Genomic DNA, 14844 nt, shown 5'->3' on the forward strand with positions numbered 1-14844 from the left:
TTATTATTATTATTATTATTATTATTATTGTATATTCACATTTGTCATAAATTTAAAGTAGAGGGTATTGAATAGAAAGTACTAATATAATTACTGTTAATTAGAAAGCACAGTGAAAAAATTTAACAAATCATTTTAAAAAAAAAATTGTTTTTGTTGATAGATTACTCAATTTAAAAAGGAGAAAATATTATTTTATTACTTAGAAGTCTCATCATCTTACAAAGTCATACTTACTCCCTAGCATTTATCCATTTACAAATAAATACTGACACTGTACCTCCTTATGTGACTCGTCTCCCAAATCACATTGATTTTGAATTTTGTAGCGGTTGACAATGTTGATTCAATGCCTCTGCCCTCTATTATTTGATTGAATCATCTTCATCTTCTGTCTCTTTATTAAGAGAAAAATAAAGTCAATGGAGATTGATAGACATAGCTCAAGTGGTTGAGTAGAGAAAAGTCCAAAATTTAAACCCTAACTGTTACTTACCTATAAATAATATAGATAGAATATTTGAAGAACAAGGTAATCCAAATCTATCTAGGAGTTCTAGAAATAAGTCAAAATCTAGATATGTAGATGCACGTGATGTCAAAATCTCCAACAACTAACTAACTAAGTCTGCGGAGATTATTGGAATGTAGCGGTGGGAATTTATAGTGATGCTATGTGGGTCATGCATATTTAAGTTTCATTGCTCATCTTGTCTGACAATACAAATTGCTTACTTTTTCTCATTTTTACATAATGTAAAATTTAGAACAATTTTATTATTATTATTTGTTTAATTTTTCAATTTGACAATAATAACTTCAAGATAATATAAATAATATCAATTAGAAAAAAATAGTTGACGTTGTAATGAAAATATAAAATAACATTCAGTTTGAGACTTCTTGATTTACAAAACATGACACCTTACATGAAATGGAGGAAGTAAATACTAGCAAGAAAAATTTTCATTGCTTCTCTCAAGGCTAAGTTCAAATCTCATTAGGTGTAAACAATTTTTGTATTAAATCAGTCTATATAAAGTTTTGCTCTAACTTTAAATGAAACCTCCGCTATGAAACTATGAGATTTGTTTCTTTATATAAGTCGGTCTCAAAACCGAATACAAGTTTTTTGTTGAAAAAACATGGAGGGGTGGGGTCAACGAATTCAGCTTGATCAGCCATTTGTTTTCCATGACTAAAATGCTGCTTTGATATGACAGTTTGTTTCTTTTGTAGTTAAATAGCATCTTGTAAATGATAAAAGTTGTTGGGGTGTTTCCAAGTAACACAAAGCAGAAGCATAAAATTGAAGTTGAATAGCATCTTGTAAATGATAAAATTGTTTCTTTTTGTAGTTATCGCATCTTGTAAAAGATAAAATTGAACATGAAAAACGACTAAAGAGTTCACTTATATGAACTTATCCTGTTATGCAAACAATTAAAGCTCTGAATATCTTGCTTTATAGAAATATTATAAGCAAAACTTGAAGTTTGTTGATTACAGAATACAAATCTATCAATTGATTACATGAGTCTACCAACGTAGGTAGCTCGGGGATATTGTCGTTGCAACTGTGGCCATTGAACAAAAATTTGATCAGCCATCCACAACTTGTACAGGAGCAAGCCACTCAAGGAGAGCCTTTTCACTCTTGCGATACTCTCAACGTAGAAAATCGAGGACCATCTGATTCCAAGTACCTATGCAAAAGTTAAACACACTTAACATCACAAGTTATCAAATGAATTGGATATAAATGGAATTATGCAAAAGATAACATATGAATGGAGAAAAAATGAACCTTAAATATAAAGGCAATAGCACAAAGGGGAATGCAAGTTCCAGGTCCATTGCAAAGTATCTGGATAGTAGCAATACAATGCCATTAAAAGTCTAACAAATTCACACCACTTATTAATGTAAACAAATAAGGATAGACATGGTACCACTTCAGGCCTTATTTTAATCATAAGCCATAATGCATGGACTATAGCAATTAAAGTTGTCCAAACAGAGGTTATATATGATTGACCAACTTCCCTACTTCGATAAATCTTCATGAACTTTGCAGTATTAGCAACGTCTGTTCCACTCTGCATTAAAATCTATTTCTGATCAGAATCTGCAAACCAATGTTGACAAGCAGAGGAAAAATTCAGAAACTATTAGACTATTCACAAAAATTCAGAATATGTTGACAACGCTGTCTTAGTTGTAGTGGACAGATTGTCCAAATACGGACATTTCGTGTTGCTGAAGCACCCTTATACAGCCAACTCTTAGTGGCTGAATTGATTATCAAGGAAATTGGTAGGCTTAATGGGGTTACTAGGACCATAATCAGTGATTGGGACCCTCTGTTTGTGAGTCATTTTTGGAAGGAAATCTCCCGGTTACAAGAGACACGGTTGAAGATGAGCTCCGCGTATCACCCAAAGACCGATGGACAAACAGAGGAAGTGAACATGTGTTTGGTGACCCTTGTTGTTTTGCATCCGATCAGCCGCGCTATTAGGCTCATTGGGTCCATTGGGCCATGTATTGGTATAATACCACATTTCACGTGCCGACAGGGCAAACCCCTTTCTCTGTTGTGTATGGGAGACAACCTCCGAATCTGACACGATTCCTCAGTAACAAGACTAAATTTGCAGCAGTGGCCATGGAATTGAATGAAAGGGGTGAAGCTATTAATTAACTCAAGTTGCATTTAACAAGGGCTCAAGCACAAATGAAGAAATATGCAGATAAAAGAAGTGAAGTGCAAGAAAACTTGGTGACAGAACCAAAACAAGCAATGGGACAGTGAACAATTACCAAAGATGGAGGCGAGAGACGACAGAGTTTGATCAAGAGGAAACGGAACACTGTAGAGGATGTCACGTGGGAGGATGATGACATTCTTTGAGGCCAATTCCCTGAGTTCAGCCTTGAAGACAAGGCTGGTTCTATATGGGGGGTACTGTTAGGAATGGGCCTGCTGACCCTGATCAGGGCAGGGGAACCCACTGTAGATGCAAACATAAGGCCTAAGGTGTGGGAAGGTATACTACAGGAAGCGTGTGACAAATAAGAACGATGAGGCGGCACACAAGGATTGAAAGAGTACGTGAATTGTGAGGTGTGGGAGTTAGTTATAAAGAGAATAATGATGAGTGGCGGGGGACAGCTGGGTATTCTGTTATTAGAAGAGAAAGGGATCGCAGAGATTGATTCTCAGCTGATAGGAGCCACTTGGCTAGGCTGATAGTTAGTTAAATACTATCAGATTTCCTATTTGCCTCATTGTACTCACTATTCCATTTATCAATATTCATTCACCATTTCATTTACAACTCTTGTATTCATAACTGTTCTATTATAAAGTTTCATTGAAATAAATACTTTATCTCCAATCTCCAAGTCTGCAATTGGAAAGTTTCAAGATTTTCAATTGCACAAGTTTCAAGATTTGCTGTCAGAATGGCAGAAACATAAACTATTGGTACTATACAGAAAACACTGACTTGGATAAAAATTTATTATTTGATGATAATTTCTGACACGGTTGATATCAGCCAAATAATTACTACACTCCTGCAAGAAACCTATACGGGACTAGGGAGCAATATCATTCCCTCGAATTTTGTTATTCAGGCATCAATTGGTGAATCATTAATAGTCGTGTCCGTGTATATAATCATCAGTCAAGTTTAATTCTTCTCTCATCCAAACTTGAACCTATATAAATATATTATCCAACAAAAAGATTTCCATGGGGAATGCAATGTAAGACATAAAAATGATGAACATATATTGCTCCAGTAACTAACATACACAAACCCTGTTAAAATAAATCATACACCGTTAATAATGGATCCATATGGCATATATTGCAACAAAAGTGCACCAACCTAGTAACCAATTACTCAATATTGCAGAATCCCCAACCCCCATACTATAAACAACAACAACAACAACAACAACAACAATAATAATGATAACGGCAAGGAAGAACATGACTCATTAGATAAAAGGTACTTGCAGAGACAAGTACTCAGAAGTCAGAACAGTACCTCAGATGCCAAGGAGTTCTCCAACAACATAGCTTTTTGAAGACTCATATTATCAGTAGCAGCAGCAATGTAGAATCTCGGATTAAACCTATCTTTTTGTAACACAGCCAATAGATTAAGCATCTCCGCAGTATGACCCCCTACAATATAAGTAAAACTAAATTTTGCAGAATTGCCATAAAATGTTTTGATATGGATGAAAAAGAAGGAAGACAATCTCAAACCTGATCCTAAAATAATAAGAGTACTAACAGGTTTTGATGCTCTTTTGCTCAAGGGCCTTCCACTACAATATATGACATGAAGGATGCGGACAAAGATCAAGACGACAACAAAAGCAACACTTGAAAGAATCGCAGTGGAAGATACACTAGAGAAGCAGCAGGCATTGGCTTTTTCCATCAGAGACTAACAGTTTCAAGATTTTCAGTTGGAGCTACAAGTACATCTTCGCCACAAAACTCTAGAAAAAAAATCAATGAGCGGAAATAGTTAGTTTCATATGCATGTGTTTATACTCACAGGGGAATAAATAACTACCTATATGCGAAAGTGATGTGTTGTTAGAATGAATATGCTGCATCAAAGACTAGATTTTACATAGGGAGACTCGTCTAAGGGAAGAATCTGAAGTTAAAACATGATTATTGCACAGTCCTATGCGATCCGATTCTCCGATGCGATTACTTCTGATGGAGCGGCAATCGTGGCCAGAAATCACGGTGGAATCTAATAATCACGCGAGTTACAGGAAAGGGAAAGTGAAATTCAAAACGAAAGGGAGAGATTTAAACCTGTGATTGATTCTCACTGTTTTGAATTCCGATGAGAAACTCCGTAGCGGTTACCGGTGAGCCTTTCGTTTTCCGGCGAGATGAGTTCAGTTCGACTCAACCTGCAAATGGCAAACTGGGCCTGAAGTGTTTTGGGCTTGGATCACAATCTCATCTGAATTTTTCTCTAAAAAATATAGTAGATTTTAATTGTATTTTTTGTTTTGTTATTAAAGTCTTTTAAAAGTTAGACATTTTTATTTTTAGTTTCTTTAAAAAAAATTGAAAAAAAAAATCATCCTTTTATTAAGAATTTTGACTTTTAGTCTCTCTTTAATTTAGCGATTGAATTAGCGACAGTTTACTACTGAATTAGCGAAAATTTTAGCAGGAGGGACTAAAAGTTAAAATTAAAAATTTTAGAGGGATGATTTTTTAGCGAAATTTTTCAGAAAGACAAAAAAATAAAAATGTATAACTTTAGAGAGACTTTAAATCTATTTAACCCAAAATAAAATATACAATAATTAATATATTTTATTTTGTAAAAATTAAATATATTTTTTATCTAATAAAAATATACTTACCATCATTTGTATTCGATATTTCTATTCATATTTATATTTATATATCGTCTATTATATAATATGATAATGTTTTTTATAAAATAAACTCAAAAGAAAGATTTCAACATCTTTTAAAGAGTTTTTTCTCATCTATCTATCTATTTTTTATATTATAATATAATTTTATAATATTTCCATAAATACTTTTCATCAAACATTCTAGAATGATTTTGGTATTTTATATAGCCTTTATCTAGGGGTGATTAAACAGTTCGCCCCCAATTTGTTTACAAATATTTACTAGCATATGTATTTATGTGATTTTTTATTTTACTTTAGTTCTAAAAGAAGCAGTGTCACCGAGTCTATCTCGCCCCGCCTTCACTTTTAGTGCGGGACGGGGTAAAGTTTTAGACTTGCATCCTTAAGTATGCTAAGGAGTAGTAAACGGGCACGCCCGTTCCGTTTAGGTCTATTTTGTAAAAGCCCGTAAAAAAGGGACTGACGTGATTTTTTGAGGATGTAGACCTAAAAATTTATCCCGTACCGCAAAAATGAGTATGAGGTGGGGCGGGCCTGCAGACATTGCACCTTTTAAGCTTAAAAATTGTAAATTCTCATGATAATGCTCGTGTCTGTAAAAGCAAGCAAATAAATGAGGCAGGGTGGGGCAGACATATTAGAGGGTGCGAACCTAAAATCATGGCCCGTTTCGTTTAATATCCTAAATCCCTAAACTTAATTTAAAAGGATTAACAACAATTTAGGATGTTTATCGACAAAACAAACATACTTTTCAAACATTTTAAAATAACAGTGAAGTGTTCAAATCAAATGACATGATTCAATTCTTAACTCAAAACAAAATAAATCGCCTTGTCTCGATATTATAGACCAGAGTATTAAACCAGCTAAAAATAACGATAACTAAATAAACAAAGATAAGCATGCAACCATCTTCAAACTCACATCAACAAGTCACTCCTCCTGAATATATGTACAATTTAGTACAAGCAGCAGAAAAACAACAAGAAAAAGGATGAGAAAAAACTTTAATATATTAACGGTGTAAAGAATGTGATGGTAGATATAAAGCACAAAACAAATGTAGCACCCTAATTTACCCCGGCGAATAATAATAAAATCAGAGTAATAGAATTTCAATTCAAACATTCATCACAAAACTAGGATTTCACATTTCTTCATAACATAAATATTTTCTTGCAATATTAATGGATACATAACACATTAAGTCAGATGAACCGATCAAAACAACATAGTCTTCAAAACAACTTTTATTACGCAACGGAAAGTATTCATAATTCAATTAGAAACCAACATAGCAACTAGTTCAAGAAATGCCAACATCAATATTCAAAGGCTTCAACAGTCAAATTAAATCCAACAAAGAAAACAAATAGAGTTCATCCCCCCTAGTGCTACGTATCAGAGCAACGACACCGACTCGAACTAACGGAAGGTAAACATCCTTCACTCCTGATCACCTGCACATTACCAATATAGGGGTATCATTCAAACAGAATGGGTGCGATATCATAACAATATAAAGAAACGTATGATAACAAGTATATGAAGAATAAAGTCATACATATTTCATCAGCTTCACAAAGCATCATTATCGTCCATCAACAAGTAGTATACAATTATTCAACAACAAAAAACTCATTATCACATAATTGGTTTTAAAATGCAATGAGACCAACATCAACACAAATGCATGTGGTACCAACAGGGCATAAGCCCCCAACATAATATCAATAAATAGAGGCAGCAACAAGGCATAAGCCTTCAACGTAATTGGCAATCCAGACCAACAATAGAGCATAAGCCCTCAACGATTCAATGTATGCGACACGACATGCAACAATAATAATTATGCAAACACAAGGCATAATCCTTCTACAAACGCCAATATAGGTCATCACCTTATCGTCATCGCAAAACCACATCATACAATCATAAACAACAGTTAGAAAACAAGATACAAATGTCTTTCTCAAACAATCAACCATTCTAATGCATAAACATAGAAAATCCAAGTATTCGGTTTTCATCAAAACTCGGCTCAAAGACCATTCAAACGGCTCCAGTAAATTCTGGAAAATTCACTAAAACTCACGATGAATCACTATTGTCCAAGACCCGATTCAGTTTTTGAAAATATAAAACTTTTTATACCAGAGCTCGCTAAGCGCCATTGGCTTGCTAAACGAATCATCGATTATGCAGAAAAATTATGCTACGGCCAGTTATTGCCTAAGCCTTTTTTTCCACTAAAAGTCCATCTTAGACGGTTCAATTTTACGAGATAATCATATATTCATGTTCCTCTATTCATATAACATCTATTTGGATCATAAAACGCAATTCTACGATGTCACTTTCGACACCAAATTTCTGGTAAAAATACGAAATTTCATGAAAACCAACAAGACCGAATTTTATATAATATAAGACAAACAACACATATACAACACATAGCAACAAGAATCATCATCAAACATGCATCAATTTATCAATTTCATGGAATTCATATTCAAAACCTAAGAATATCAACATAAAACCAAAACCCCATTCCTACATATCAATCATCATACATAACCTTATAGAGTTAGAACCTCACCCTTACCTTGGATTGATGATTCTCTACTCTCTCAATGAATTCCTTGTCCTAGCCTCTTTGTGTCACTTCTCCTCTTTCAGGATAAACTTCTCTTTTCACGTTCTCTCCAAATTCTCTATTCCCAATTCTCTTTTCTCTCTTATTTTTGTTAACCCCTTACTAACTTCTATCTCACTAATGGACTTAACAAACAACACCCCCACTATTTCGTATGCTAACACAGCATAGGCCCAATTACTTATTTAATCATTTATTCTATTATTATTATTATTATTATTATTATTATTATTATTATTATTATTATTATTATTATTATTCAACCGTATAATAAAATAGCATAAACTCTAATGTCTAGCCACACCCTCATGTTTCTACACTTTTAGAAATACACCCCTCTAACAACACAAATTCACAAATAAAGCACAATTTCACCAAATAATTCACAATCAATTAATTAAATAATTTAATAAAATTAATGGGCGTTACAACAACAACATTAAGTTACACTATAAATCACAACAAATCATTCTCATTCTACACCATGAATAATTCACACCAACATCACAAAGCTTATATGTATGCAATGTGACTCAAGACTCGATACTATGCATGTGGTATCAATTCAACAATGATTCTTTTTCGAATTGGGTCCCCTCTTTTGAACCTCGAGCCCCTTTTTTAAGCTCCAAACAAGTCATTTATTCCCCCTTCTGAACTTGTAACTCGCCTCTTTCACAACACGATATAATATGATGCATGACATATTATCAATGCAACAACAACGACAGTAACATGTTTACAGTTCCCCTTCTAACCATAGACAACTTGCCAAAAATAGTATATCGTAGTTCCCCCTTCTGAACTACCACCACAACACAACAATCACGATTATCTTCCCATCACTTTATTATTCACCAACTAACCGATTTAGACATCTTGGTTCCACTACAACTAACCGAGTTAGACATGACGACGACGGAGATATCCAATTCACCCCATTTGAGGTCAAGAATGACGAAGATTTAGCGGTTACGCGGTCAACTTTTGATCGATATTCTTCGAAGGGTCCGATCGAGTTAGATGCGAAGCTTCAAAGACCGGGAGCCGACGTTATCTAAATGGTTTGCCATCCTCAACTACCCGTGTTTAACAATATGTAACTTTAATTTCATGTTGATCTATCTTTGTAATTTCGATTATTCATGATAAATCGAAGCTTTGTTGGTTTGTTTTTTGTTTTCTACATCAGACAATATTTCGGATGTGCATCTCCGAAATGTCCTTTCTAAAAAAATGGGTTATTTCGGATGTGCACATCTGAACTCACCTTATTTTTTAAAAAACCGGTGTCTTTGGATGTGCATCTCTGAATGCACCTTTTTTTCTTAAAAAAAAAAAGTTTCTTCGGATGTGCACATCCAAAATCACTTTTTTTCTTTCAGAAAAAGAGGCATTCAGAGATGCACACCTGAAATATAGGAGTTTATGGAATTTTGCCACGGGTTCTTAAGAAGACATAAGGGTCTATAAAGAAATTGTCTTTTATTATTGGGGAGGTCCATTAGATAATGTTTGCTTATTTGGTCTTGAGAAGAAGGAAATGCGTCTGGCCCATTAAAAGACATTGTTTAGGCCCATTTACTTCATATTGTTGATTGGGGTCAACTCCTTAAAGTTTCTTATTTTTTGTTGTTAACTAAAATGTTTAGTTTATTTAATTAAGTTTGATTAATTGATTAATCTGCTAATTAATTAATTTAAGCATCAAGTTAAAGAAAATATTTTTGTTATGGACCGGCCCAATCACTCTTATTGGGCCAATCCAGCCGTCGGCCCAAGGCACCCTGAACGCGCGCACGACAGCCTTCCCCGATCCGCCCCGGGCAAACACCAGACATAACCGAGCACAAGAGAGCCTCGTGCCCGGTAGCGGTCAGCTCACGCGTCGTCTAGATCCACGCCTTGCAAAGCGGAGCCAATTTCGCTTAGGATTATCCTATAAATAGCTCTCTAACCTCAGAGGGCAAGGTAACCTTTTTCTTACCCCCAAAATCTCTCACTTTGTTGTACCTTGTGGATCACATACTTACTTTGGCATCGGAGTGCCTTGCAGGTACAAACATTTTTTCCCTTCTCAACCGTTCCGGATTTCAAGCCTTCTTTGTTGCTGGCCATCTGATCTGCTCGGTAAGATCAATTTTTATTTGAGCAAATTTTCGCTGACCGGGTCAACCCTAAGATTAGGGTTTGTCCTCCAAAATAAACACCCAATCAGCGCCGTCTTTACCCTATTTTCTCGCAAACCCTAATCCATACCCTAATTTACCCTAAGCAGATCTAAACCCCAAATCCAGAATTCTAGTTCTATTAATCAAATCTACACAAATCATATCAACAGAAATCCAATCAAACATATCTTGAATCATATAAAAAACGCCTTACAATGAATCTTGTTCGAATATAGTCCAAATACAGATTAAAATCAACAAACCCTAAAAATCTATTTACAATTAAGTTCTAAATCAAACAATTTTGAATCTAATCTAACCAAAGTTTTCCTAATTCGTTCTAACTATTCGCCTATAAGAACCCTGATCCTAAAAAACTATAAAAAAGGAGTAGAAAGAGAAAGGGTTCCTGCATTTATAGCCGAAATCATCAAGACCAAAGCTTCCTCTTCAACAAAAATTAGGGTCTAGCACTAAAACCCTAATTTTCCTTCCTCTGCCGCGCCTAATCTTCTTCTCCGCCGCTCACCTGCAAAACAAAACAAGGAAAGGTACTTAGATCAAAGAAAGTTTCGAGACACACGACACATGCAAGGTAAACTCGAACTCCACTTAGCTTTTGCTTTTATTGTTTGCCTTCGTTGGGAGGTGAGTTAAAAGGGTAGGGATCGAGGTTTCTCTTCCAGTTTGGGGCGTTGTATGGTGTTGGTGTTGCCATGGGGTTTACGGCGGCGCGAGAAAGAAGAATGTTGTGTTTTAGAGTTTTTTTAGTTTGAGTGAAAGGGGGAACGAAGTGAGGGAGAGAAATAAATTTTTAGGAAATAGATAAAAATGAAAAGGAATAAAAATGTATCTTTTGTTTATATTTCGGGGATAAATGAGGAAGCAACACGTGGCCTGTACTTGCCACATGGGGGGAAAGCAATCCGGTAATCCCATATGCTTCGTCTCATCATATCCATCGTGCATCCCCTCTAGAATATCCATCACAACCAACCATTCCAACAACCTTGATCGAATCCCCCTAAGTTAACCTCAGGGGACCCCATGATCACCATCGAACGATGGCCTTTGCGCATCCCCACCATACCTGTATACACGCGTTCCACAGGATCACAACAATGACTATATTTTTGTTGGGCTTCCTTTTTTATCCGTTTGGGCCAAAAGCCCTAATAATAACACCCTCCCACTTTTTTATTTTTACTTACCAGACTCAAATTAACACCCCCTGCTATTTGGACATAATACAAAAACACTTTGGGCCAATTTTTTTACTAATACACCTCTATTTCCAACTTTACACCCCCTGCACTTTTTTCTTAATTAATTTATTTAATCCATTTTTTTATTATTCAAATTTATTTATTTATTTTTATTATTCAAATTTATTCATAAAAAATATAAAAAATAATATTTAAGTTTTTATTTTATTAAGCTAACAACTTTTTTTAATATATCCTTAACATGATTTTTATCTCAAAATTACTTTAGCATTTTTTTAATTTAAACTCTTAAGACATCTAACCCATCAAATTCATTCTTTTCCTACCAACATAATTCAAACTCAAGATCATTTTTCTTAAAAAAGGATTGTGCACTTATTTTCTAAATCGACTGTGAACCACGTCTACGACTGCGCTCTTTTCAAACCCAGACAAGGTTCTTGGAAATTTCCTAAGCACTTGCATAATCCTATAAAAAACACAAACTAAAAAAATTTCGAACTACGAATTGGAACTTTGATTCTCCATAAAGAGATACGTAGGCATACGGTGAAACCCGTTGCGACTCCCCTAACTAAAAATTAAAACCCTTCTTCTATTTATGCTGAAATAATACATTTAAACCTCGATAAAATCTAAAATTAAAGGGGGTCCCCTTGGGTACAAGGGAAATAAAGGGTGCCTAACACCTTCCCTTTATTTAACCAACTTACAAACCTTAGAATCTCTGTAAAATTAGGGTTATCTGTTATATCCCTGTCCTTATGACAAAAATTAATGGTGGCGACTCTTCGTACTTTTGGCCGGTTGAGACAATCCTTTCTCAAGAGATCATCAGTTCAGTACAATTTGCAAATGTGATAAAAGTGTTTTTTCAGCACACCTTCTTCCCAACTGTTTGCAATGTTCCCTGTCTTGAGGAATTAAAGTCCCATCCTGCCGCACAAAAGAGTTTATCTCTGTTGTCGTCAACATAAGAATTACATGCATTGACCATTCATATATCATTCATAGAAAAATCTCATTCCAAGACATGTATAGCACGAAGTTTGTTTCGTGCTCATTTGCATTTTCTCAAGCCTTGTTGTTATCATTTTTCCTTGTAGTCAAAGTCCAATTTACTTGGAACCTACCAAAGCGGATGTTTGTTCACCTGTCTCTTTTTCACGGTTCAATTCATTTACCCAGCGTCTTGCTTTTTGAAAACTTTTGTTGCGTTATTTTACCCATATTTTTCTTTGCAGTTAGAGTGCGATTCAAAGTTGGTGTATAATCTGTCTTTCTTCTCGATCGTCTGAACATCCATAATTTGTGTGTGGAAATTCAGATAGTTGTCGCTCTTGAAGAATTACACCCCACCTCAGCTTGAAGGATAATGTAGTTCTTTTTCTTTCCGTAGATAACCAAACTTACATTTTCTATCTGATGTTCTTCCGGATATGTCTTTCGTTCTGATGTTTTCCCAACACTTTGTCTTTGTCTCTCTGATGCTTTTCCGGATATATATGTCTTTGTTTGTTCTGATGTTCTTCCAAAACTTTATTTTCTTCTCCGATGTTATTCTGGGCTGTGCCTTTGTCATTCTGATATTATTCTAGAACCTTGATTTAGTTATATGATGTTGTTCCAGATATGCCAGTATTTCTGATGTTTTTCCAGAAATATATAGGTGCTTATCCGACGTTCTTCCAGATATGTCTTTGTTCATTCTAATGTCTTTATAGAATGTTAGTTTGTTCCCGTACATTTAATGCTTTTCTAAATATCACGGATATATTTCTTCAAGATGATTTCATTCAACGTTTTTCTGGATGTCTTCAATTCATCTCATAGTTTGGTTAGCAGCTTGATCCAATGCTTTTTGAGATGTCTTCAATTAATCTCCAAGTTTGCTTAGCAGGTCGATCCAATGCTTTTCGGGATGCCTTTGAGTCCATTTTCCTTTTAGCCAATGCTTTTCTGGATGTACGTGGTTTGTTTTCCATTCCATCCAATGCTTTTCTGGATGGCTACTCATATTTTCCAAATTGGTTTCCACATCCAATGTTTTTCTGGATGTCTCTGATGTATTTCCAGGTTACAAGTATTCTCTGTGTTTAATGCTTTTCTGAATGTCTTTGGTGGTCTTTGATGTTTCTTCAGAGTTTGGACCCTTTTCATCCAACGCTTTTCTGGATGTGTTTTCCAAAGTTCATTCATTGTTCTTCTGAATGTCTTTGATGATGTGTTCCAAAGTTCATTCAATGCTTTTCTGAATATCTTTGATGACTTTCCTTGCTGTGTTCCAGATTTCATGCAACGCACTTTTGAATGTCTCTAATGTTTGTTCCCGTTGTTTGCCAAAGTTCATTTAATGCTCTTCTAAATATCTTTGTTAATTGCCTTTTCATCCAATGCTTTTCTGAATACCTCTGATGATCGTTTCATTTTCCTCAATGAAATTTCTATTACTTCTTTGGATACTCATTAGGTATTTCCCAATGTAAGTGCAAGCACACACTCAACAATATTTTTTGATTCATGGCAAACATCTCCATTGAACAAATATCAAGCAACAAGTGAATGACATGAGGAAAAATAAGATTTTGGCACTTGTGGACATCTTGGGTCGACTCAACATAAGCCTAGGTCGACCTAGACTACTACATTTATCTTATGGAAGATTCTGGATCATTTAGGTAGACCTACTTTCAGCCCAGGTCGACGTTAACTGAAGGATTCAAGTACCTTTCAATTCTGCTTCATTTAGGTCGACTCAACCAATCACTTAGGTCGACCTAAAACTAATGAAAATCAAAGGAACAAGCTTCTGTTGACTTTAGGTCGACCCAGAACTTCATCAGGTCGACGTAACTGAAGGCAATCAACTAACTTTTGAATCTGTTTCATTTAGGCCGACCCAAGCATCTAGTAGGTCGACCTATCGTGCCAAAATTTATGAAAATCTTGCTCTGTCTTCAGCCTATCCTGCTAGCACCTATATATATATATATATGATTTCCTCTCAATTATTCAAGTTAACACCAACAACTGAAAGATACACAAAGTCTTCTCATATTCTCTCTTCTTCACAACTCCAACACAATTACACATAACAATTCTTGTGGTGAGGGTTTATGATCAAGATTGATAACGTCCATGGAAAGGGATTGAAGGTTCCTAGTGGGTGAAGATTTGTGGGGTTATTGGTGAATAAAATCTGTGGATTTTATCCTCCAAGATTGGTGAATTTTGGGGGTTTTTATCAAGAGGCTTCATCAATGATTCAGCTGAGTGTAGAAGTTGAAGAACAAGGGTTCGATCAATTCATAACACTGTAGAAAGGGAATCAACGACAAGCTCTTGG

At 35.1% G+C, this 14844-nt stretch overlaps 1 protein-coding gene across 5 annotated transcripts; it reads right to left on the reverse strand.

Moving 5' to 3' along the window:
- Window positions 1–1443: 1443 nt before the first annotated feature.
- On the reverse strand, window positions 1444–5013 carry LOC131651796 (uncharacterized). 5 transcript variants are annotated; one of them, XM_058921498.1, is made up of 7 exons: window positions 4856–5001; window positions 4662–4750; window positions 4286–4524; window positions 4062–4201; window positions 1953–2111; window positions 1808–1867; window positions 1444–1706 (listed from the first exon to the last, which is right to left on the reverse strand). In XM_058921498.1, the coding sequence occupies exons 3-7, from the start codon at window positions 4461–4463 to the stop codon at window positions 1530–1532; spliced, it is 714 nt and encodes a 237-aa protein (XP_058777481.1). In that variant the 5' UTR covers window positions 4464–4524; window positions 4662–4750; window positions 4856–5001; the 3' UTR covers window positions 1444–1529. The 5 variants fall into 5 exon arrangements, with proteins under 5 accessions (XP_058777481.1, XP_058777480.1, XP_058777479.1 ...); XM_058921497.1 differs by having other exon boundaries at window positions 4602–4750; XM_058921496.1 differs by having other exon boundaries at window positions 4602–4790.
- Between the last annotated feature and the right edge of the window lie 9831 nt (window positions 5014–14844).

Source organism: Vicia villosa, linkage group LG2 (assembly GCF_029867415.1).
Source record: "Vicia villosa cultivar HV-30 ecotype Madison, WI linkage group LG2, Vvil1.0, whole genome shotgun sequence".
NCBI lineage: Eukaryota > Viridiplantae > Streptophyta > Magnoliopsida > Fabales > Fabaceae > Vicia > Vicia villosa.